At 45.8% G+C, this 18,493-nt stretch overlaps 1 protein-coding gene across 2 annotated transcripts in view; it reads left to right on the top strand.

Moving 5' to 3' along the window:
* Positions 1-18,493, top strand: part of MATCAP1 (microtubule associated tyrosine carboxypeptidase 1) — a 153,189-nt gene that overhangs the window by 117,921 nt on the left and 16,775 nt on the right. The window contains exon 7 of one of the 2 annotated variants that reach the window (XM_085639169.1): positions 11,799-14,205. The exons of the other annotated variant lie outside the window; for it this stretch is intronic. Coding sequence (XP_085495295.1) covers positions 11,799-13,154 — 1,356 coding nt within the window. The 3' untranslated portion in view covers positions 13,155-14,205. Of the gene's footprint in view, positions 1-11,798; positions 14,206-18,493 lie in introns of those variants that run through there. 2 annotated transcript variants of the gene reach the window in all.

The following is an 18,493-nucleotide window of genomic DNA, read 5'->3' as shown; positions in this document are numbered from 1 at the left end:
GTACCGATAAGGAGGATCCTATGTATGCCAGTTTTTCAGTAAATCCCCATAAAATACATGTACATTCAGTTAATCTAAATGTTTAACTCCATTATATGGGCAGAGGTTATCTCTAATATCCAGCATGGCACCTGTTACTTGGGTGAATTGTATAGCCAGCACTGGCAAAGCCAATAGGTTGCACCTATGAGGGCTATTGGTTTTGGCACAGTTTTGTAGCCATGCTGTACAGCAGCACACATGCTTTTCAGTGTGGCTAAAACAAATTTAAAAACTTCTAAGATGCATCCTGGGGGTAATGTGCTTTTTACAAAACTGAAAAAGTGCTTTAGCGCTGGTGAAGGAACTGACCTGATTCGGGCCACGCAGGTCACCACTGACCACTTCTCAGCCTTCCATGCTAGGTGAACAGTCAGAGAAACAGTGGAGAATATACACCAATAATCATTTATTGTATACGCTCAGAGCGAGGCCCCGTCTGCACAGTCTTGAGAGAGTGCTACAGAGGGAAATAAAGAACAGTAAGCATAAGGATACATTCTATGCATTGCATGGTCAACCCATAACACGTCCACAGTGGAAGTTTCCAAACAGATGTGGATAAACAGCGTAAAGGTGAAAAAAAGGTTTCTTCTCTCGTATCTTGAGCGGCTCAGAACACTTTCAAGGCCGTTCCACCCGGCCTGTGATCAAACTGCCGGACAGGTGGGAGAGGGCCTTTGCAGAGGGAAAGCAATTATGCCCATGTCCTAGTGAAAATACATTTGGAAGCAGATAACATCTGGTTCGAGGCATATGAGCTGCAGATTATACACTGTGCATAGATCGCCATCTGGTGTTGGGCCCGGATGTTTGCAGTTTGTTTTTCCTCTTGGAAAGTCTTTGGAAGTCACGAGGTCGGTGACTCCTCCTTTGGTTCGTATTGCGCATGGGCTTCGGCTCCATCCTCAGATTGTTTTTTTCCGCCATCGGGCTCGGATGTAATACTTCGCGCTCCGGTTCCGAACTTTTCCAGTTCAACGATCGACGCAAAAATCCTCGCTCATCGAGATCCTTCAGATAATAAATCATCTTAATCACCTTCTCTTCGGCACTTCTTCGATTCCGGTCGTCGACGGCAGCCTTCGGGCCTATTCCGGCTCCGGTCTCGGCTGATGGAAAGAACTCCCTTCAAGAAGAGCCCTCGATGTGGGTCCAAGATTCCCCACACCGATCTTCATGAGGTGTGCAACCTCTGCCTCTCCCCTGAACACGAGGCCCGAGACTGTCCCGCCTGCAAGTCTTTTCGCTCTAAAAAGACTATTCGAGATCGACGGGCTAGATGCAACATAGCAAACTCCTCGACCTCCGCTCCAGTCGACATCTTCGGGGACGACGTCGAAGCTCCGGGACAGCAGAACATCGAAGAAGAGGACGACGACCTCCTCAGTGCTTCCGAGGCAGACGACTCAGATGTGGAGGACATCACCCCGGCGTAGAGGGTCGTGAGTACAATACCCCCTCCCACACCCACGCCGATACCCAAAAAGACTTCGGTCACACCTTCACGCCTAGGCAAGACCAAAGATACTGCTTCTCACACCCCACCTTCGGGCCCGGTAAAGAAGCCTATTAAGCCTTCCGGCAGCTCGGGCTCGAGCCAGCCTACCAGCGGTACCGAAAAACACCCTTCGGCACCGAAGAAAAGATCGGCCTCCACCTCCACACCGAACCCAGCACCAAAGCCTTCGGTGTCGAAACCTGCCCTTCCGGTGCCGACCAAACATCACAAGGCCCTCGGCACCGACACTCCCGTGCTGAAGCCTTCTTCGGCACCGACCAAAAAATTGGAGGTCCCAAAGAAGCACGGCTTAGACAAACCTAAAAAGCCGTCGGCCCCGAAAACTTCGGCGCCGACCGAACAACCAGTGTCGCAAGAACTTTTCACACCGGATCCTCTGCAAAAGACACTCACCAAGGATCCAAAAACTGGACATTTGACATTGTTTTCAAAAAAGAGACACTTGGACAAACCAGCTCCACCTCCACCTTCAAAGAGGAAAGACACTGCTGCCTCCCCTTTCACAGTGCCTTCCCCACCTCCTCCACCCCCTCCAGCCTCCCCACCTCCACCCTCTCCACCCCTGCCTCATCGTTCCCCAACCTTGTCTCCTGTCCCAGACGATTTAGGAGACCCTTATTATGATCCAGCAGATGTGCCACAAGACCCAACCCCTACTGGACCTCCAGACCTATGGGACGACTATAACAATCCGGACATCCCAGATGTCCCACAGGATGACCTTTACCCATCTAGGCCATCCCCACCTAAAGATTCGTTAGGCTTTCACCACCTACTACAAAGGGCGGCACACTACCACGGGGTGGAGTTACATACTGACCCAGTGGAGGAAGATTTTATCCTAGACACCTTCGATAATGCACATAGGTCTACTGCCATTCTACCTATGTTAAAGGGAGTAATCAAACATGCACCGGAGGTTTTTAAAGACCCAGTCAGGGCCAGGGTCCCAAACCCCCGTATAGAGAAAAAAAACAAAGCCACCCCCACAGACCCTGCATACATTAAAGGCCCTGCACCATTGGATTCCCTAGTGGTATCTACAGCTAGGAAGCGCTCAAATTCTCAGGCGTCAGGCGAAGCACCACCACCTGACAAAGAGTCCAAGCTCCTAGACGCGTCAGGGAAGCGCACTGCGTCACAAGCCGCCAATATATGGCGTATTGCCAACACGCAAGCGCTATTGGCCAGATACGACAGGGCGCATTATGATGAGTTAGAGACCATCATGCACCATCTCCCTGAAAAATACCGGAATAGGGCTAATGAATTGATCCTAGAGGGAAATACAATAACTAATACCTCTATACCCTGTGCCCTAGATGCAGCAGATACAGCCTCCAGGGCCATAAACACCAGTGTCCCTCTCCGTCGCCATGCCTGGCTCAGAGTTTCAGGTTTTAAACCGGAGGTACAAGCCTCTATATTGAACCACCCATTCGACCAAGATCATCTATTTGGCTCAAAAGTTGATGAAGCCCTCGAAAAGATGAAAAAAGATACTGACACGGCGAAATCCATGGGAGCCCTACAGTCACACACTCCTAGGCGCTCTTTTCGCCGTTCTTCCTTTCGGGGCACGGGCAGGGGCTACTCCTCGGATAGTGCATCCACGTCCTACAAATCCCCTCCTCAATCTACCTTCACAAAGGGTTATCAAAGAGGCGGATACAGAGGCAATAATAATAAGGGCAGAGGCAAGACAAATACCGCCCGCTCTGCCACACCGCCTACCCAATGACTTTCCCCCGCTCCCTCCAGACCATTCCACTCCGGTCGGGGGCAGAATACAAGATTTCCTTCACGCCTGGGAGACAATCACCTCAGACAGATGGGTGACCCAAATTATTCATTCAGGGTACTGCCTAGAATTAACATCTACCCCCCCAAACATTCCACCCAGGCAACGCCCAATGTCTCAAGAACATGCTACGTTACTAAAACAGGAGGTAATCTCCCTCCTGCAAAAACAAGCCATAGAGCAAGTCCCCATCAATCAACAAAATGTAGGGGTCTACTCCCTGTACTTTCTGATTCCAAAAAGAGACAAGACTCTACGACCTATTCTAGATCTCAGACCTCTAAACACTTACATACATTCAGACCATTTTCATATGGTACCCCTTCAACAGGTTCTTCCACTCCTCTCCCAGAATGACTTTCTCACCACTCTAGACTTGAAAGACGCATACTTTCACATCCCAGTACACCAGGCTCACAGAAAGTACCTCAGATTTGTAGTGGACGGGCAACACTACCAGTTCAAGGTGCCCCCGTTCGGGGTCACAACAGCACCAAGGGTATTCACCAAGTGCCTAACAGTAGTGGTGGCACACCTCAGAAGACAGCACATTCACGTCTTCCCATATTTGGACGACTGGCTAATAAAAGCCACGTCCTACGACCAATATGTGCGCCACACCGCCGCTACAATCCAACTACTTCACCAGCTAGGTTTCACGGTGAACCACCAAAAGTCCCACCTGGTACCATCACACACAAAACAATACCTCGGTGCCACCATAGACACCTCAAATGCCATAGCCTATCCCATTCCTGCCAGGATTGCAAACATACAGGCTCTGCGTCAAAAATTCATACTTCAACACTCTCTCCCAGCAAGAGTGTTTATGCAATTGATAGGGATGATGGCCTCTTGCATTTTCATAGTACCTCATGCAAGACTCCAGATGTGTCCACTCCAAGAGTGTTTAGCGCGCCAGTGGATCCAGGCCCAGGGGCAACTGACAGATCTGGTGTTGGTGGACGGTCGCACCCACCGCTCTCTGCAGTGGTGGAACACCACAAACCTTTCCAAAGGTCGACCGTTCCTGGACCCGGTTCCACAAATAATCCTAACAGACGCATCGCTCTCCGGCTGGGGAGCTCATCTGTTACATCTCACAGTACAGGGCACATGGACGCCTGTAATGACCGTCCTTTTGCCAGCCCTCTGGAGAAGGAGAATGATAGAGAGTGACTCCAGCCTATCACCCCATAGCATAGGGAATAGACCGATAAATAGGGATAGATATAAGGGCATTTTCGTGCCATTTCCCTTAGAGCAAGGCTTATGAATTTAAGTGAGGAGTTAGATATATAAGTATTAGTCATGATTTACTCATTTGCTAACATGCCGATCTGTTTCTCATGGAGCTATGTATATTATGGGCTCCGTAGGCCTTAAGCGAGACAGACTCCATTTTGCTTTCTGCCTGGTAGCTCGAGAAGGCTTTCTAGGTTAAGAGTGATGTTTTAGTTTCAAGCTGTTGTTCACTTGGAGAGAACCGGTTCAGACTGACCCTTATCGAAGGAATGTATTTTTCTCCACTCCGAAGACACAACTTCAGGCTGGCCAGCTGGGAAAGTGTCCTTGGTACGGGGAGGTACAAGAATTTGGTGGGCGGCAGGTTACTGGCCGTAATTTTCCATGAAGGAACAGGCTTGTTATATTAGCAAAGGTGTTAGTCTTTGAGAGAGTTAGTCCGTAGGCGGCATCTAGCCGTTAGCATCTCTGCCATTATTCATTTTCATGGTGGACACGTCGCCATCTTTGAAGTCGGAGAAAGATTTAAGACCGAAACTCTCTGAAGATAGACTGAACGAGAAGTGGCGCGGAGCGCACTAACCCAGAGAGAGAGAGAGACGGTAGCTAATTAACAGCAAGGTTCCGAGGTCCTGAGGGAGAGCAGACGAGTTTGAGCCTATCAGTGCAGACGTGTACTTGTGACGGCTGAGGGTGACTGCAAGGCAAGCCAGGACCCAGAGACGAGACAGGAGCCTAGATGACTGCCGAGTCCCGATTTTCCATTAACCAGGTGAAGTCCGACCAATTCTTATAGTGCGTGCACCCTAACCTTTCTCTTTTATTTCTTGTGCAAATGTAATGTTGCATAGTAATGTGATTTATGTTTATGGTTAATAAATGCCCCAATTCATATAGAATTATCGTGTACCTGGTTCTTGTGTTCAATCTTGGTAAATAATGCTCCTAGTTGAGCACTGTTTAGACGAACGGATGAGAAATCCCGATCAGACAAATAGTTATCAAATAAAGAGGGAGTGAGTGGACCTTTGATGTCATAAGCACGGAGTACGCTATACAATCTGAATTCATATCCAAAGTTATTATTTTAGTTTTATCCTAAGTAGATTGCTGAGATATCATCCTAATCATGTTTCATAGGAATGTGGTCGTCGTTGATATGCGGCGTTAATGAGAGCGCTGGGGAGGATTACCAGCGTGTAGGACTGCCGGATTGCAGTTCGTGTATAAGTGAGAGCGGCGGGAGGGATACCGCCGTGTAGGTTTCGCAGGATCGCGAACAATTTGGGAGAAGAGAGCACTGGGTTCTGCAGGCCCGTGTGTAGATACGCCGGATTGCGTATCAGATCTGCCCTGGGGTAGAACGGTCTGGGTCAGGGTGACCGCGAGACCAACTGATGTGAATAAGATATTGTAGAAAGTTCATATATGTATATTGTCATTCCCCATTCTTAGGTGTGATCTGTATATTTATCTTTATATCTACCCAGTGTAAATATGATCTAAGAAGGGAAGGTGAGTACGTTTTGGCTGGGTCACAGGGGCCCCTGGGGGCTGATCCCATCTAAACAGAAAATCCAGCCATTACATCTGGCGTCACGAACTGTTTACGAAGCCTGTGTGCATTGTTTTGTTTTAATCTCGTTGGTTTGCGCTAGGCTTGTACGTATAAAATTTTGTTTATAATTGTGTATATACTTTTTTGTTGTTTTGTTGTTTTTGTGTGTTAATATGTTTTCGAAAAAATCTCCGTCGGTTTTCAAATTACCGATTCAGATTCCCGGCTGGGAGTCTACGCCTTATGAGGCTTTAGCCCGTGAGTGGGCTGATTCTACTGGTTTGAGTGAAAATTGGTCTTCATGCTTGGAGCAGGCGGAGCCTGCCGATGTGATTTCATGCCTACAGAAAGCGCCAATAGTGAAAGGCGATGAGCTTCCTATTTTAGGACGCAGAGGATGGATTGTTCTTAATGCATACAGAATTTTGCATGAGAAGTTTGTTCGACTACAGAAACAATTTAAAGATACGGAAGTACGATGTGTTGAGTTGCAAAATGCGCATACTCTTTTACGTTGTCAGAATAAACTGCTTGCCGACAAACTTGAAACATATCAGACCATTGCCGAAAGAGCTGCGGTCCGTATTGCACGATATAAATATAAACGTCGTCGTGGGCGTGTGTCGTCCCGCAAAGTGCGTATGCTTGTAGCGAAAGCTGGAATGGATTGGAACCCCGATGAGTGGGATGGTAATATCTGGGATTCTCATACTTCTGACTCCTCGGCAGAGGAGGGTGATAAGCGCGAGTCTTCTCGCTCCGGACGTGATTGTAAATCTGCTTCATGCATTGATTTGACTACCGATTCTGACCGTGCTCGTTCTTCCCGTGCGGATGACGTAGCTTGCCCTGATTGTTCTGTTACATCTAAGATGCGGGCTTCCTCGGAAGCTCTTCCTGCAGTTTCTGCTCATCCGATCTTTCGACGAAAATTACAACATGCCCCTGGTAATCCGGGTGGTATTGCTCTTGACTGTCTTGAAGATTTTACTCAGCAGGAGATTAGTGATATCCTGCAACGATTTAAACAACGGCCTGGTGAGGCCTTGCTTACCTGGATGGTGCGTCTTTATGAGCTTGGCGCCTCCGGTATTATGCTCGATGCTGTTGATTGCTTACGATTTTGTTCTTTGAGTTCAGATTCTACTATTCAGGACCATTTTCGGAATTTTAATGGTAATGTCCAATCTTCTTTGCTCCAGCTTGCGTCTGATGGCTGTAATCATAAATATCCAACAGAGTCTGATTGGCCCTCTGATGAAAAGCCGTGGTATACTCTGCGCGATGCGTCGCAACGTTTAAAGGAAGAAGTCATGAAAACGTGTATCTTCCTTAGTACTGCTGACAGGTTATTGGATGGTTTGTTAACATCTTCCGTGCGTAACCGCATTATACGTACTTCTCCTGTTGCTTACAAGCAGGTCATGATGACATTGTTGATTAATCAAACTGGCAATCCTTTGTCTGCTGTGCTTGAGTCTGTTCGTCAGCTTGGTGAGCTGGGTGACTGGTTTAAACCTGAAAGACAATCCCGACCTGAAGGTCGTACTGGAGGGGACTATAAGTTCTCTAGACGTGACATGTTTCTTGCTCTCATTGCTGATGGTGTCAAACGAGCAGAGATCGATGGTGAACCTAATAACGTCCTATGGGATATGTTTCGTAAGCGTGGTTTGGATCGGAAGGAAGGTGCCCGTCGTGTGCGAAAGAATGATTATGATCGTGGTTCGGATGACAGTGGTGATGAGAGACGATGTGTGAATCCTGACCGCCGTGATAACCGGCGCCAAGAACGTGGTGGTTCCCCCCGTCGTAATGATGGGAGAGGGAGAGAGGATGATCGTGACAGGGGAAGGGATGATCATGATCGTGGTTCTGGCAGACGTAGAGATGCAAGGAGTTATTCCCCTGATATACGAAGGAGGGAGGATCGTAATAGACTCTCCGACCGTAATTCACATCTTTTTGAACATGATACTATTCCGTCTCGTACTGGAGACGGATATGAACAGGAAATTCTAATACCGAAGAAAACTGAAAACATCTACCCTGATCTGTCTTGGTTGGCGGAACGCGGGAAAAATGACTAGGAAATATGTCAAGCTCCGGTACGCAGGTGGGCCCACAGAGACTATAGACCATATGTAGATGTTGAGATTTTTTGGAAACACCGTAATATCCAAAGGGCCCGAGCGTTGGTTGATACTGGGGCGGAGGCCACTTTAATTCATGGTAAGTCGAAGAAATTTCATGGACAGTCCTTCACAATTACCGGCTTGGGTGGTAAAGAAACACCCGCAGTTCAAACTACACTTGAGATGAAAATTGGTAGGATTCCTCGTAGAGAATACTCTGTGTTGGTTGTGCCACTCTTGGAATATATTATTGGAATTGACATTTTGAAAGGTATGGCTTTGCATTTGGATGATGGTTACTATCAGTTTGGTACTAGACAGTACATTTCGACCAGACCCGTACGGGTTGGCCGTTTACGCATGCCACCTATTAAGATCCCTTTAGCAACAAAGGTGATTTCTCAAAAACAATATCGCATCCCAGGTGGTCATGAAGAAATTACAGCTACGATTCAGGATCTGGTTGACGCAGGAGTCATTACTCCGGTCACATCTGCTTGGAATAATCCTGTTTGGCCCGTGCGCAAAAGTGACAACTCTTGGCGCATGACTGTTGATTATCGAGAATTGAACAAACATACACCTAAATTGACTGTGGCAGTGCCTGACATTGTCACATTGATTGAGAGAATTCAAAAGCATCCAGGTACATGGTATGCTTCTATCGATATTGCTAATGCATTCTTTTCGATTCCAATTGCCCCCGAATGCCAGGAACAATTCAGTTTTACATGGAATGGACGTCAAATGACGTTCCGGAGTCTTCCTCAAGGCTATGTACATAGTCCTACGATCTGTCACCGGCTGGTGGCGGAACATTTGTCTGAAGTGCCCACGAATACACAAGTTCAAATTTGTCATTATATTGACGACATTTTGATTCAAGGCGATACACGAGACCAGGTACAGTCTCATTTGGATCAGATTATTGATTGCTTGCGAGCGAAGGGTTGGGAAATCAATCCTGACAAATTACAAACTCCATCTCAAACTGTGAAATTTTTAGGAATAAATTGGCATGAGGGTCACAGAGAGGTGATCCCACAAGTTAAACGTAAAATACTTGATTTTGCTGTTCCCAGAACTAGGAAAGAGGCGCAGTCCTTCATTGGGTTGTTTGGATTCTGGCGCCAACATATTCCCCATTTGAGTCAAATCTTGGCTCCTCTGTACCGAGTCACTCGTAAAAAGAATGCGTTTGAGTGGGGTGAACCTCAACAGACTGCTTTTACTTTGGCTAAAGAAGCTATTCAGTATGCTTTGGATTTGTGGCCTGTGGGTGACGGTGATGTTGATTTGAATGTGTCCGTGGAAGGTTTGTATGCCAATTGGAGTTTATGGCAAAAGCAGGGCAGACAAAAAGTGCCATTAGGTTTTTGGTCCAAAAAATTGCCAGAGGCTGGTGAGCGTTACTCACCTTTTGAAAAACAGTTGCTTGCTTGTTACTGGGCTCTGGTGGATACCGAGCAATTGACTTTAGGCCATGCTGTGGTTTTGAGGCCTGAAATTCCCATCATGCAGTGGGTTTCGAGTTCGCCGAAGTCCCATCGAATTGGACATGCTCAGGAGGCTAGTGTGATTAAATGGAAATGGTACATTCAGGACAGGGCACGTGTGGGTCCGAAAGGTGTGGCGGTTTTACATGAGCGAGTGGCGCAGGCGCCCTCCAATGAGGCTGAAAGTGAGTGTTCGGTTCCCGTCGTGCAGGAGTCTCCCGTGAAGTGGGGTAAATCATTTGATGATCTGTCCGCGGAGGATAGAAAACATGTGTGGTTTACGGATGGTTCTGCGAAGTTCATTGGTGACAAGAGACATTGGAAAGCAGTATCGTACAATCCAATTACACAAAAATTATTGAGCACTACTGGAGATGGTAAGAGTAGCCAATACGCCGAACTTTATGCAGTTTACCAAGTTTTGAAACAGGAGTTACCAGGTACATGTCACATATTCACTGATTCTTGGTCCACTGCTAATGGACTAGCGGTGTGGTTGCCTACATGGCACTCGCACAATTGGGAGTTACACTCCAAGGAATTATGGGGTAAAGAATTATGGCAAGATATTTGGGAACTGCTTCCGCACAGTACTGTAACAATCTTTCACGTGGATGCTCATACCCCAATAGACTCCCTTGACAAATTTTTCCATAACATTGCAGATGAACAATCTAAAATTTCTGAGGCAGTGGTTGACATGCAAGGTTCTGATTTGGCGGGATTGGCGAAATGGGCCCATCAGAAAGCAGGACATTTTGGAGAGAAAGCCACTAACAGGTGGGCTGCTGATAGAGGAATTCATATTCCCTTTTCTTTAATTAAAGATGCCATTCTACATTGTCCCATTTGCCAACACTCTAGAAAGAAAGAGGTGCCTCAAATTGTTCGAGGTCACTTATATCGAGGTAAATTGCCCGCCCAAATTTGGCAGATTGATTATATTGGTCCGCTCCCTATGAGCAGGAATTGTCAATACATTTGTACAGTAGTTGATACTTATAGTGGCCTTTTGGTCGCTTTTCCTTGTAAGCATGCTACCCAAGTGAATACCATTAAAACTCTGGAGCTGATTATTTTATACTATGGTGTCCCTTTCCAAATTCAATCAGACAATGCATCCCACTTTCGTGGAAGATTGGTGCAGGAATTCTGTGTAGAAAACAATATTGACTGGGTTTTTCATGTTCCCTACTACCCACAAGCTTCGGGACTGATTGAGAGAATGAATGGCTTGTTGAAAGAACAGTTGCGTAAGTTGACTGATGACCGTTACAGCCAGTGGAGAGATGTCCTACTTCAAGCTTTGTTAATTCTGAATAACCGTCCTTTGTTGCATGCTGAATCTCCTTTGATGCGTTTGTTTCCTCCACGTGTTGATGCGAAACCTAATTCTGTTGCTACCACTGTCACATATTGGGAAGTTACCCCCGGTGCTTTGGCTCCTTGTAGAGCAACCCCAGGTTCCGCAGGCCTCGACCTGCATGCTTTAAATGATGTACCCTTCCCAGGAAAAGATCGAATAATTGTTGAAACCGGCATAGGTGTCTCTATACCTGCCGGTAGTTTTGGATTAATTGCCCCTAGATCTGGCCTGGCCCTAAAAGGTGTTCAAGTCCTTGGCGGTGTGATTGACAGTGATTATCAGGGAGAGATCAAGATTCTCTTGCTTAACAGCAGTGAGATGGATTTGTTTATCAAAAAGTCTGACCGTGTTGCTCAGCTATTGATTATGCCTGTCTTCAGTGGTGAGATCAAAAAAGGCTCTGCCCCAACATTGCTAACTGTGCGTGGACAACACGGCTTCGGATCAACTGATCTTCCTGGAGCTAAAATATGGGTGCAATCGCCTAAAAATCCTCCTGAACAGGCTGATATTATTGCGACCGGTCATGACAACACCGTTTTGGTGATGAAGCCAGGGAAAGATGGCTGGGAAACTGTCCCGGCTGATAAATGTTATTTACGAGAATAATTGAGGCCTGTGTTTGTATTCTTTCAGATCATTCTTTGGACTGCTGCTGCAGGATGTGTCGTCGTTGGACTCCTTTTGGCTTGCTACGCCAGGAGAGGAGAACATCTACCGACGCCGAATGATGAGATAACGAGAGCCGCGCGATCTGCGTGGCAGAAGTCCTCCAACTTTTGGATCACGCTCGCGAAGCGAGTAACGAACTCTCCGCATTTTTGCCTTACTCCTATGAAGTCTGTTACTGACATTCTGTCGACATGTTTGGTCGCTGTCCCTGCATCTACTGAAACGCTTCATCATGTATTTAATGTGTCCAAGGCCCGACCTAATGTCATTTTGGGCGACTTTTTGGCCCATGAATTTTGTCCCTCATGTACTCTTCTTCCAGACCAGGATGTCCTTATTAATTCCAGAATTACTACTTTTAACATTGCCCCTGGTGACCTTTGCTTTATAATGACCTGCAATCCTAAGGCTATCTCTGAATGCCTGCGCTTGAAACTTCAAGCTGCTACTACTTTCTCATTTCATCAACGTTTGCTCTGTACAAAAAGACTTCCTAATTCATGTTTTTCAGTAAAAAACAATATGACGTGCAAAAGTTTAGTTGTTGCCACTAGCCATTATCGTTCAATGTTATTACCGGCTGGATGGCTCTTTTCATGCGGGAATTCCTCTTGGCCCTATATTCCTGCGAATATTTCTGGTGGCCCGTGTGCCATCACTAGATTAAGTTTGTTGATGTTTAATTCACATCCTCCTTCGAATTCCCGTATTGTTCGTGACTCGATGTCCCTACATGAAGACTGTGATTCCTCTGTTCATCTTTTTTCCAGTTCTGAATATCTTGGTTTAGCTTTTTCTATTATTGGTGTTCCTGCGTTGGCCGTTTATAATGCTAAAACAATAGGCAAGATGGCCTGTTGGATGGTCAAGTCGATAAACCAAACTTCTACTGTTTTGTCAGATTTATTGTTAGATTCCCAAGGTGAACGTAGAGCTATTTTGCAAAATCGTGCAGCTATCGATTATTTGCTGCTAAAACACGGGCATGACTGCTCTGACTTTGAAGGTTTATGTTGTTTTAATCTGTCTGACCATTCTAAAGATATCCAGTCCCATATTAATAAACTCCACGACTTGACTGCAGAAATTAAGGAACACATAGATCAGGGTTTCTTTGACTGGCTTTTTAACTGGCTCCCTGACATGCATTTTTTACGACAAATTTTGGGAGGGATTATTATTTTTGTTTGCATCCTTGTAGCGATTTGCTGCTTTGTTCAGTGTGTCCCCTCCCTGTTACACTTTTTTAGACTTACGAAAAATCGTAGATCAGTTAGTTTTGTTTCATATTATTCATCTACTGACGTTAGCTCCATTTAGTTATTGGTTAATAGACTGGAGTCAAGGGGTGTAATGTAATGACCGTCCTTTTGCCAGCCCTCTGGAGAAGGAGAATGATAGAGAGTGACTCCAGCCTATCACCCCATAGCATAGGGAATAGACCGATAAATAGGGATAGATATAAGGGCATTTTCGTGCCATTTCCCTTAGAGCAAGGCTTATGAATTTAAGTGAGGAGTTAGATATATAAGTATTAGTCATGATTTACTCATTTGCTAACATGCCGATCTGTTTCTCATGGAGCTATGTATATTATGGGCTCCGTAGGCCTTAAGCGAGACAGACTCCATTTTGCTTTCTGCCTGGTAGCTCGAGAAGGCTTTCTAGGTTAAGAGTGATGTTTTAGTTTCAAGCTGTTGTTCACTTGGAGAGAACCGGTTCAGACTGACCCTTATCGAAGGAATGTATTTTTCTCCACTCCGAAGACACAACTTCAGGCTGGCCAGCTGGGAAAGTGTCCTTGGTACGGGGAGGTACAAGAATTTGGTGGGCGGCAGGTTACTGGCCGTAATTTTCCATGAAGGAACAGGCTTGTTATATTAGCAAAGGTGTTAGTCTTTGAGAGAGTTAGTCCGTAGGCGGCATCTAGCCGTTAGCATCTCTGCCATTATTCATTTTCATGGTGGACACGTCGCCATCTTTGAAGTCGGAGAAAGATTTAAGACCGAAACTCTCTGAAGATAGACTGAACGAGAAGTGGCGCGGAGCGCACTAACCCAGAGAGAGAGAGAGACGGTAGCTAATTAACAGCAAGGTTCCGAGGTCCTGAGGGAGAGCAGACGAGTTTGAGCCTATCAGTGCAGACGTGTACTTGTGACGGCTGAGGGTGACTGCAAGGCAAGCCAGGACCCAGAGACGAGACAGGAGCCTAGATGACTGCCGAGTCCCGATTTTCCATTAACCAGGTGAAGTCCGACCAATTCTTATAGTGCGTGCACCCTAACCTTTCTCTTTTATTTCTTGTGCAAATGTAATGTTGCATAGTAATGTGATTTATGTTTATGGTTAATAAATGCCCCAATTCATATAGAATTATCGTGTACCTGGTTCTTGTGTTCAATCTTGGTAAATAATGCTCCTAGTTGAGCACTGTTTAGACGAACGGATGAGAAATCCCGATCAGACAAATAGTTATCAAATAAAGAGGGAGTGAGTGGACCTTTGATGTCATAAGCACGGAGTACGCTATACAATCTGAATTCATATCCAAAGTTATTATTTTAGTTTTATCCTAAGTAGATTGCTGAGATATCATCCTAATCATGTTTCATAGGAATGTGGTCGTCGTTGATATGCGGCGTTAATGAGAGCGCTGGGGAGGATTACCAGCGTGTAGGACTGCCGGATTGCAGTTCGTGTATAAGTGAGAGCGGCGGGAGGGATACCGCCGTGTAGGTTTCGCAGGATCGCGAACAATTTGGGAGAAGAGAGCACTGGGTTCTGCAGGCCCGTGTGTAGATACGCCGGATTGCGTATCAGATCTGCCCTGGGGTAGAACGGTCTGGGTCAGGGTGACCGCGAGACCAACTGATGTGAATAAGATATTGTAGAAAGTTCATATATGTATATTGTCATTCCCCATTCTTAGGTGTGATCTGTATATTTATCTTTATATCTACCCAGTGTAAATATGATCTAAGAAGGGAAGGTGAGTACGTTTTGGCTGGGTCACAGGGGCCCCTGGGGGCTGATCCCATCTAAACAGAAAATCCAGCCATTACAACGCCGCAACAGAAGTTACTCCATATCAACCATTTGGAGTTACTGGCAATCTTCCTAGCCCTAAAATCCTTCCAGACGCAGATTTCAGGCAAGGCAGTCCTCATTCGCACAGACAACATGACTGCCATGTACTACATTCAAAAACAGGGGGGCACACACTCTCCACAGCTCTCTCAATTAGCACAGAGCATATGGAGATGGGCAATTCCACAGAAAATCTTTCTCCTGGCCCAACACGTCCCAGGAGTCCAAAACACCGTGGCAGATCTGCTCAGCAGACAAACGCAACAGATTCACGAGTGGGAACTTCACCCACAGGTTCTTCACCTGTTCTTTCAGAAGTGGGGGCATCCACAGATAGACCTATTCGCCACCCACGAAAACAAAAAATGCCAAAGCTTCGCCGCCAGATATCCACACCCATTGTCCAAAGGCAATGCGATATGGATAAACTGGTCAAACAAATTTGCATACGCTTTTCCACCTCTCCCACTAATTCCATTAGTGGTGCGAAAGCTACAACAGCATTCCCTAACACTGATCCTAGTAGCTCCAACATGGGCCAGACAACCGTGGTACACCACACTGCTGGAACTCTCGGTAGTACCACACCAAAAGCTGCACCTCTCACCATGCCTCCTAACCCAGAACCATGGAGAGATCAGGCACCCGGACCCAGCTCAGCTCAACCTTGCGATCTGGCTCCTGAGGTCCTAGAATTCGGGTACCTTAACCTTCCCCCTGATTGCATGAATATTATCAGGGAAGCTAGACGCCCTACTACTAGGGCATGCTATGCTGCAAAGTGGAAAAGATTTGTTGTTTACTGCCACAACAACACAATCAACCCTTTAAATGTGTCCATACAGCACATCATATGTTACTTGCTCCATCTACAAAGGTGTAACCTAGCATATACATCCATTCGGTTACACCTCGCAGCAATTGCTGCTTACTTACAAAACAGGCAGCACCTTTCACTTTTCAGGGTGCCTGCCATCAAAGCCTTTATGGAAGGCCTCAAAAGAGTAATTCCACCCAGAGTACCACCCTCACCTGTCTGGAACTTAAATATAGTTCTCACAAGGCTAATAGGACCCCCTTTCGAACCATTACATAAATGTGAGCTGCAATTCCTCACATGGAAAACAGCATTTCTAGTGGCCATCACTTCCCTTAGAAGGGTTAGTGAAATACAAGCACTCACTATACAGGAACCTTTTCTCCAAATGCATCAGAACAAGGTTGTACACCGCACCAACCCAAAATTTTTACCCAAAGTCATTTCTCCCTTCCATCTAAACCAGTCGGTAGAATTACCAGTCTTTTTCTCACAACCTCAAACCGTTGCGGAAACGGCTTTACACACACTGGATGTTAAAAGGGCCTTACTTTACTACATCCAAAGAACACAACCTTTCAGAAAAACCAAACAGCTATTTGTCTCTTTCTCTCCACCATATAAAGGCAACCCTATTTCTAAATCAGGGATAGCTAGGTGGATTGTAAAATGCATACAGATTTGCTACCACAAAGCAAAACGAACGCTATAGGTTCCCCCTAAAGCCCACTCTACAAGGAAGATAGGGGCTTCTATGGCTTTTCTAGGGAACATACCACTAGATGACATCTGCAAAGCAGCGACATGGTCAACACCGCACACTTTCACAAAACATTACTGTGTAGATGTGCAAACCAAGCAACAAGCTAGTGTGGGCCAGGCTGTACTAAAAACACTGTTCCAAACAACTGCAACGGATGCCGGTGGTCGCCGCTAGGGTTGGGAACTGCTATATAGTCTATGCACAGTGTATAATCTGCAGCTCATATGCCTCGAACGGAATATGCTACTTACCAGTATGCATCTGTTCTTGGCATGTAGAGCTGCAGATCTATACACGCCCACCCGCCTCCCCGGCTACCTGTATCCGTTCCAGTCTATCTTATTTAGATACAACACACATGGGTTTCTTTACTGTTATTACTATGCTCCATCTTTCCCTGCTGGCGAAAAACAATCTGAGGATGGAGCCGAAGCCCATGCGCAATACGAACCAAAGGAGGAGTCAACGACCTCGTGACTTCCAAAGACTTTCCAAGAGGAAAAACAAACTGCAAACATCCGGGCCCAACACCAGATGGCGATCTATGCACAGTGTATAGATCTGCAGCTCTACATGCCAAGAACAGATGCATACTGGTAAGTAGCATATTCCTTGTCATAATAAACATCCATTTCAAAGGAGAAAAGGCTTATTTGAAGTGTGTATGGCATAGTAAGGCACAGAGGTAATGGTGGGGCGGGGGGTAGATTCCCACACAGTCATTAAAGGCAAGACAAGGGCTAATACCTCTGTTTGTTTGTGTACCGCATATAAGAAGAAATTGCATTTTCAGGATCTAGAATCGTAGTCATGAAGGGACAGCCATGTGAATTGGCAAGGCCTAGTTGTTCTGATTACCAAAATGAGAAGAACCTAAATCACTGTTGACTAAGAGCACTTTAACACTGATTTATAAAAAAGAAATAGTTGGATAAGGGAAGGAAAGTTTTTAGTGTTTATTCTTTTCGAAAATTGCTATGTGTTTGCGAATCGAAGTATCTGGAACCCTATTTACAAACGTGCTTCTGGAGAACTAACAGCAGCAAGATGACCGTATATCGTCTTTTTTCAATATAGTTTATTTGTTTTAACAAATGTTACCAAAACAAAAACAGCGCTTTTGACAAATCATTCTCAATCAATAAATGTTGTGGCCTTCGGCCCTCTTGACAGCCTCATTAGATCTTTGCTTTCCTGCCTGTCCCTTACGGCCATATATATGGCGTCCAAGAATCCAGCAGGATGTTGCCCTCATGCACTTTTTTGCCTGCAACAATCATTATTGTTGTAGGGGCGCCAATAGGGAGTGGACAGCTATAGGGGTTATAGGTGCCACCTGTTCATCCATTGTTGGAGGATGAGATATACACTAATAATCAGGGGGCTCTCAAAGTCCCTGCCCTTCCCAGTAGTGGCTATGTGTTTAAGATGTAGTTTTGTTTTAAATGTAAGAAATACTTCATGAGGTATTTTGATAGTCATGGCACAGATGTTGCCTACTGGGCAACTGACTGCTGAGGGCATACAGAAACAGGCACCGGCAACGCTAATAGGTCTGCCCTTGTTAACCATGCAGTGGATTGTATTGATGTATTTATTCATTTACTGCAAATATATGCAATAGGCAAAACATACAAGCATTGGCAAAGCCAGTTAGTCAGGTGTTGGCTGGTGACCTTTCGGCTTTGTTCAAGCTTATTTTATGTGTGAATGTTTTTTGTATAAAGGAATGCGTTGTATGAAAACAAGCAGTGTCTATAGGGAAAATTAGATATAAAAGCATGCATGGTACCAGTAGTCCCTCACACTGAAGGGGGTAGTGATTGTGCAGAAGCAGAATGCCATCACTCAGTCAGGTAAAGCCAAAGTGAGCTGACTGTGTCTCCATGCTGAATGCTATGGTGGGCGGAAGAAAAGTGTGGATGACACAACAGCAGACCACTAGCTGAAGTGCACTGACTGTAAGACTCTACAATTAAGCATTATAGCACT

This window comes from Triturus cristatus, chromosome 12, assembly GCF_964204655.1.
Source record: "Triturus cristatus chromosome 12, aTriCri1.1, whole genome shotgun sequence".
NCBI classification, from domain to species: Eukaryota; Metazoa; Chordata; class Amphibia; order Caudata; family Salamandridae; genus Triturus; species Triturus cristatus.
The sequence above is the reverse complement of the archived record's forward strand: the minus strand, read 5'-3'. Positions and strand labels throughout refer to the sequence as shown.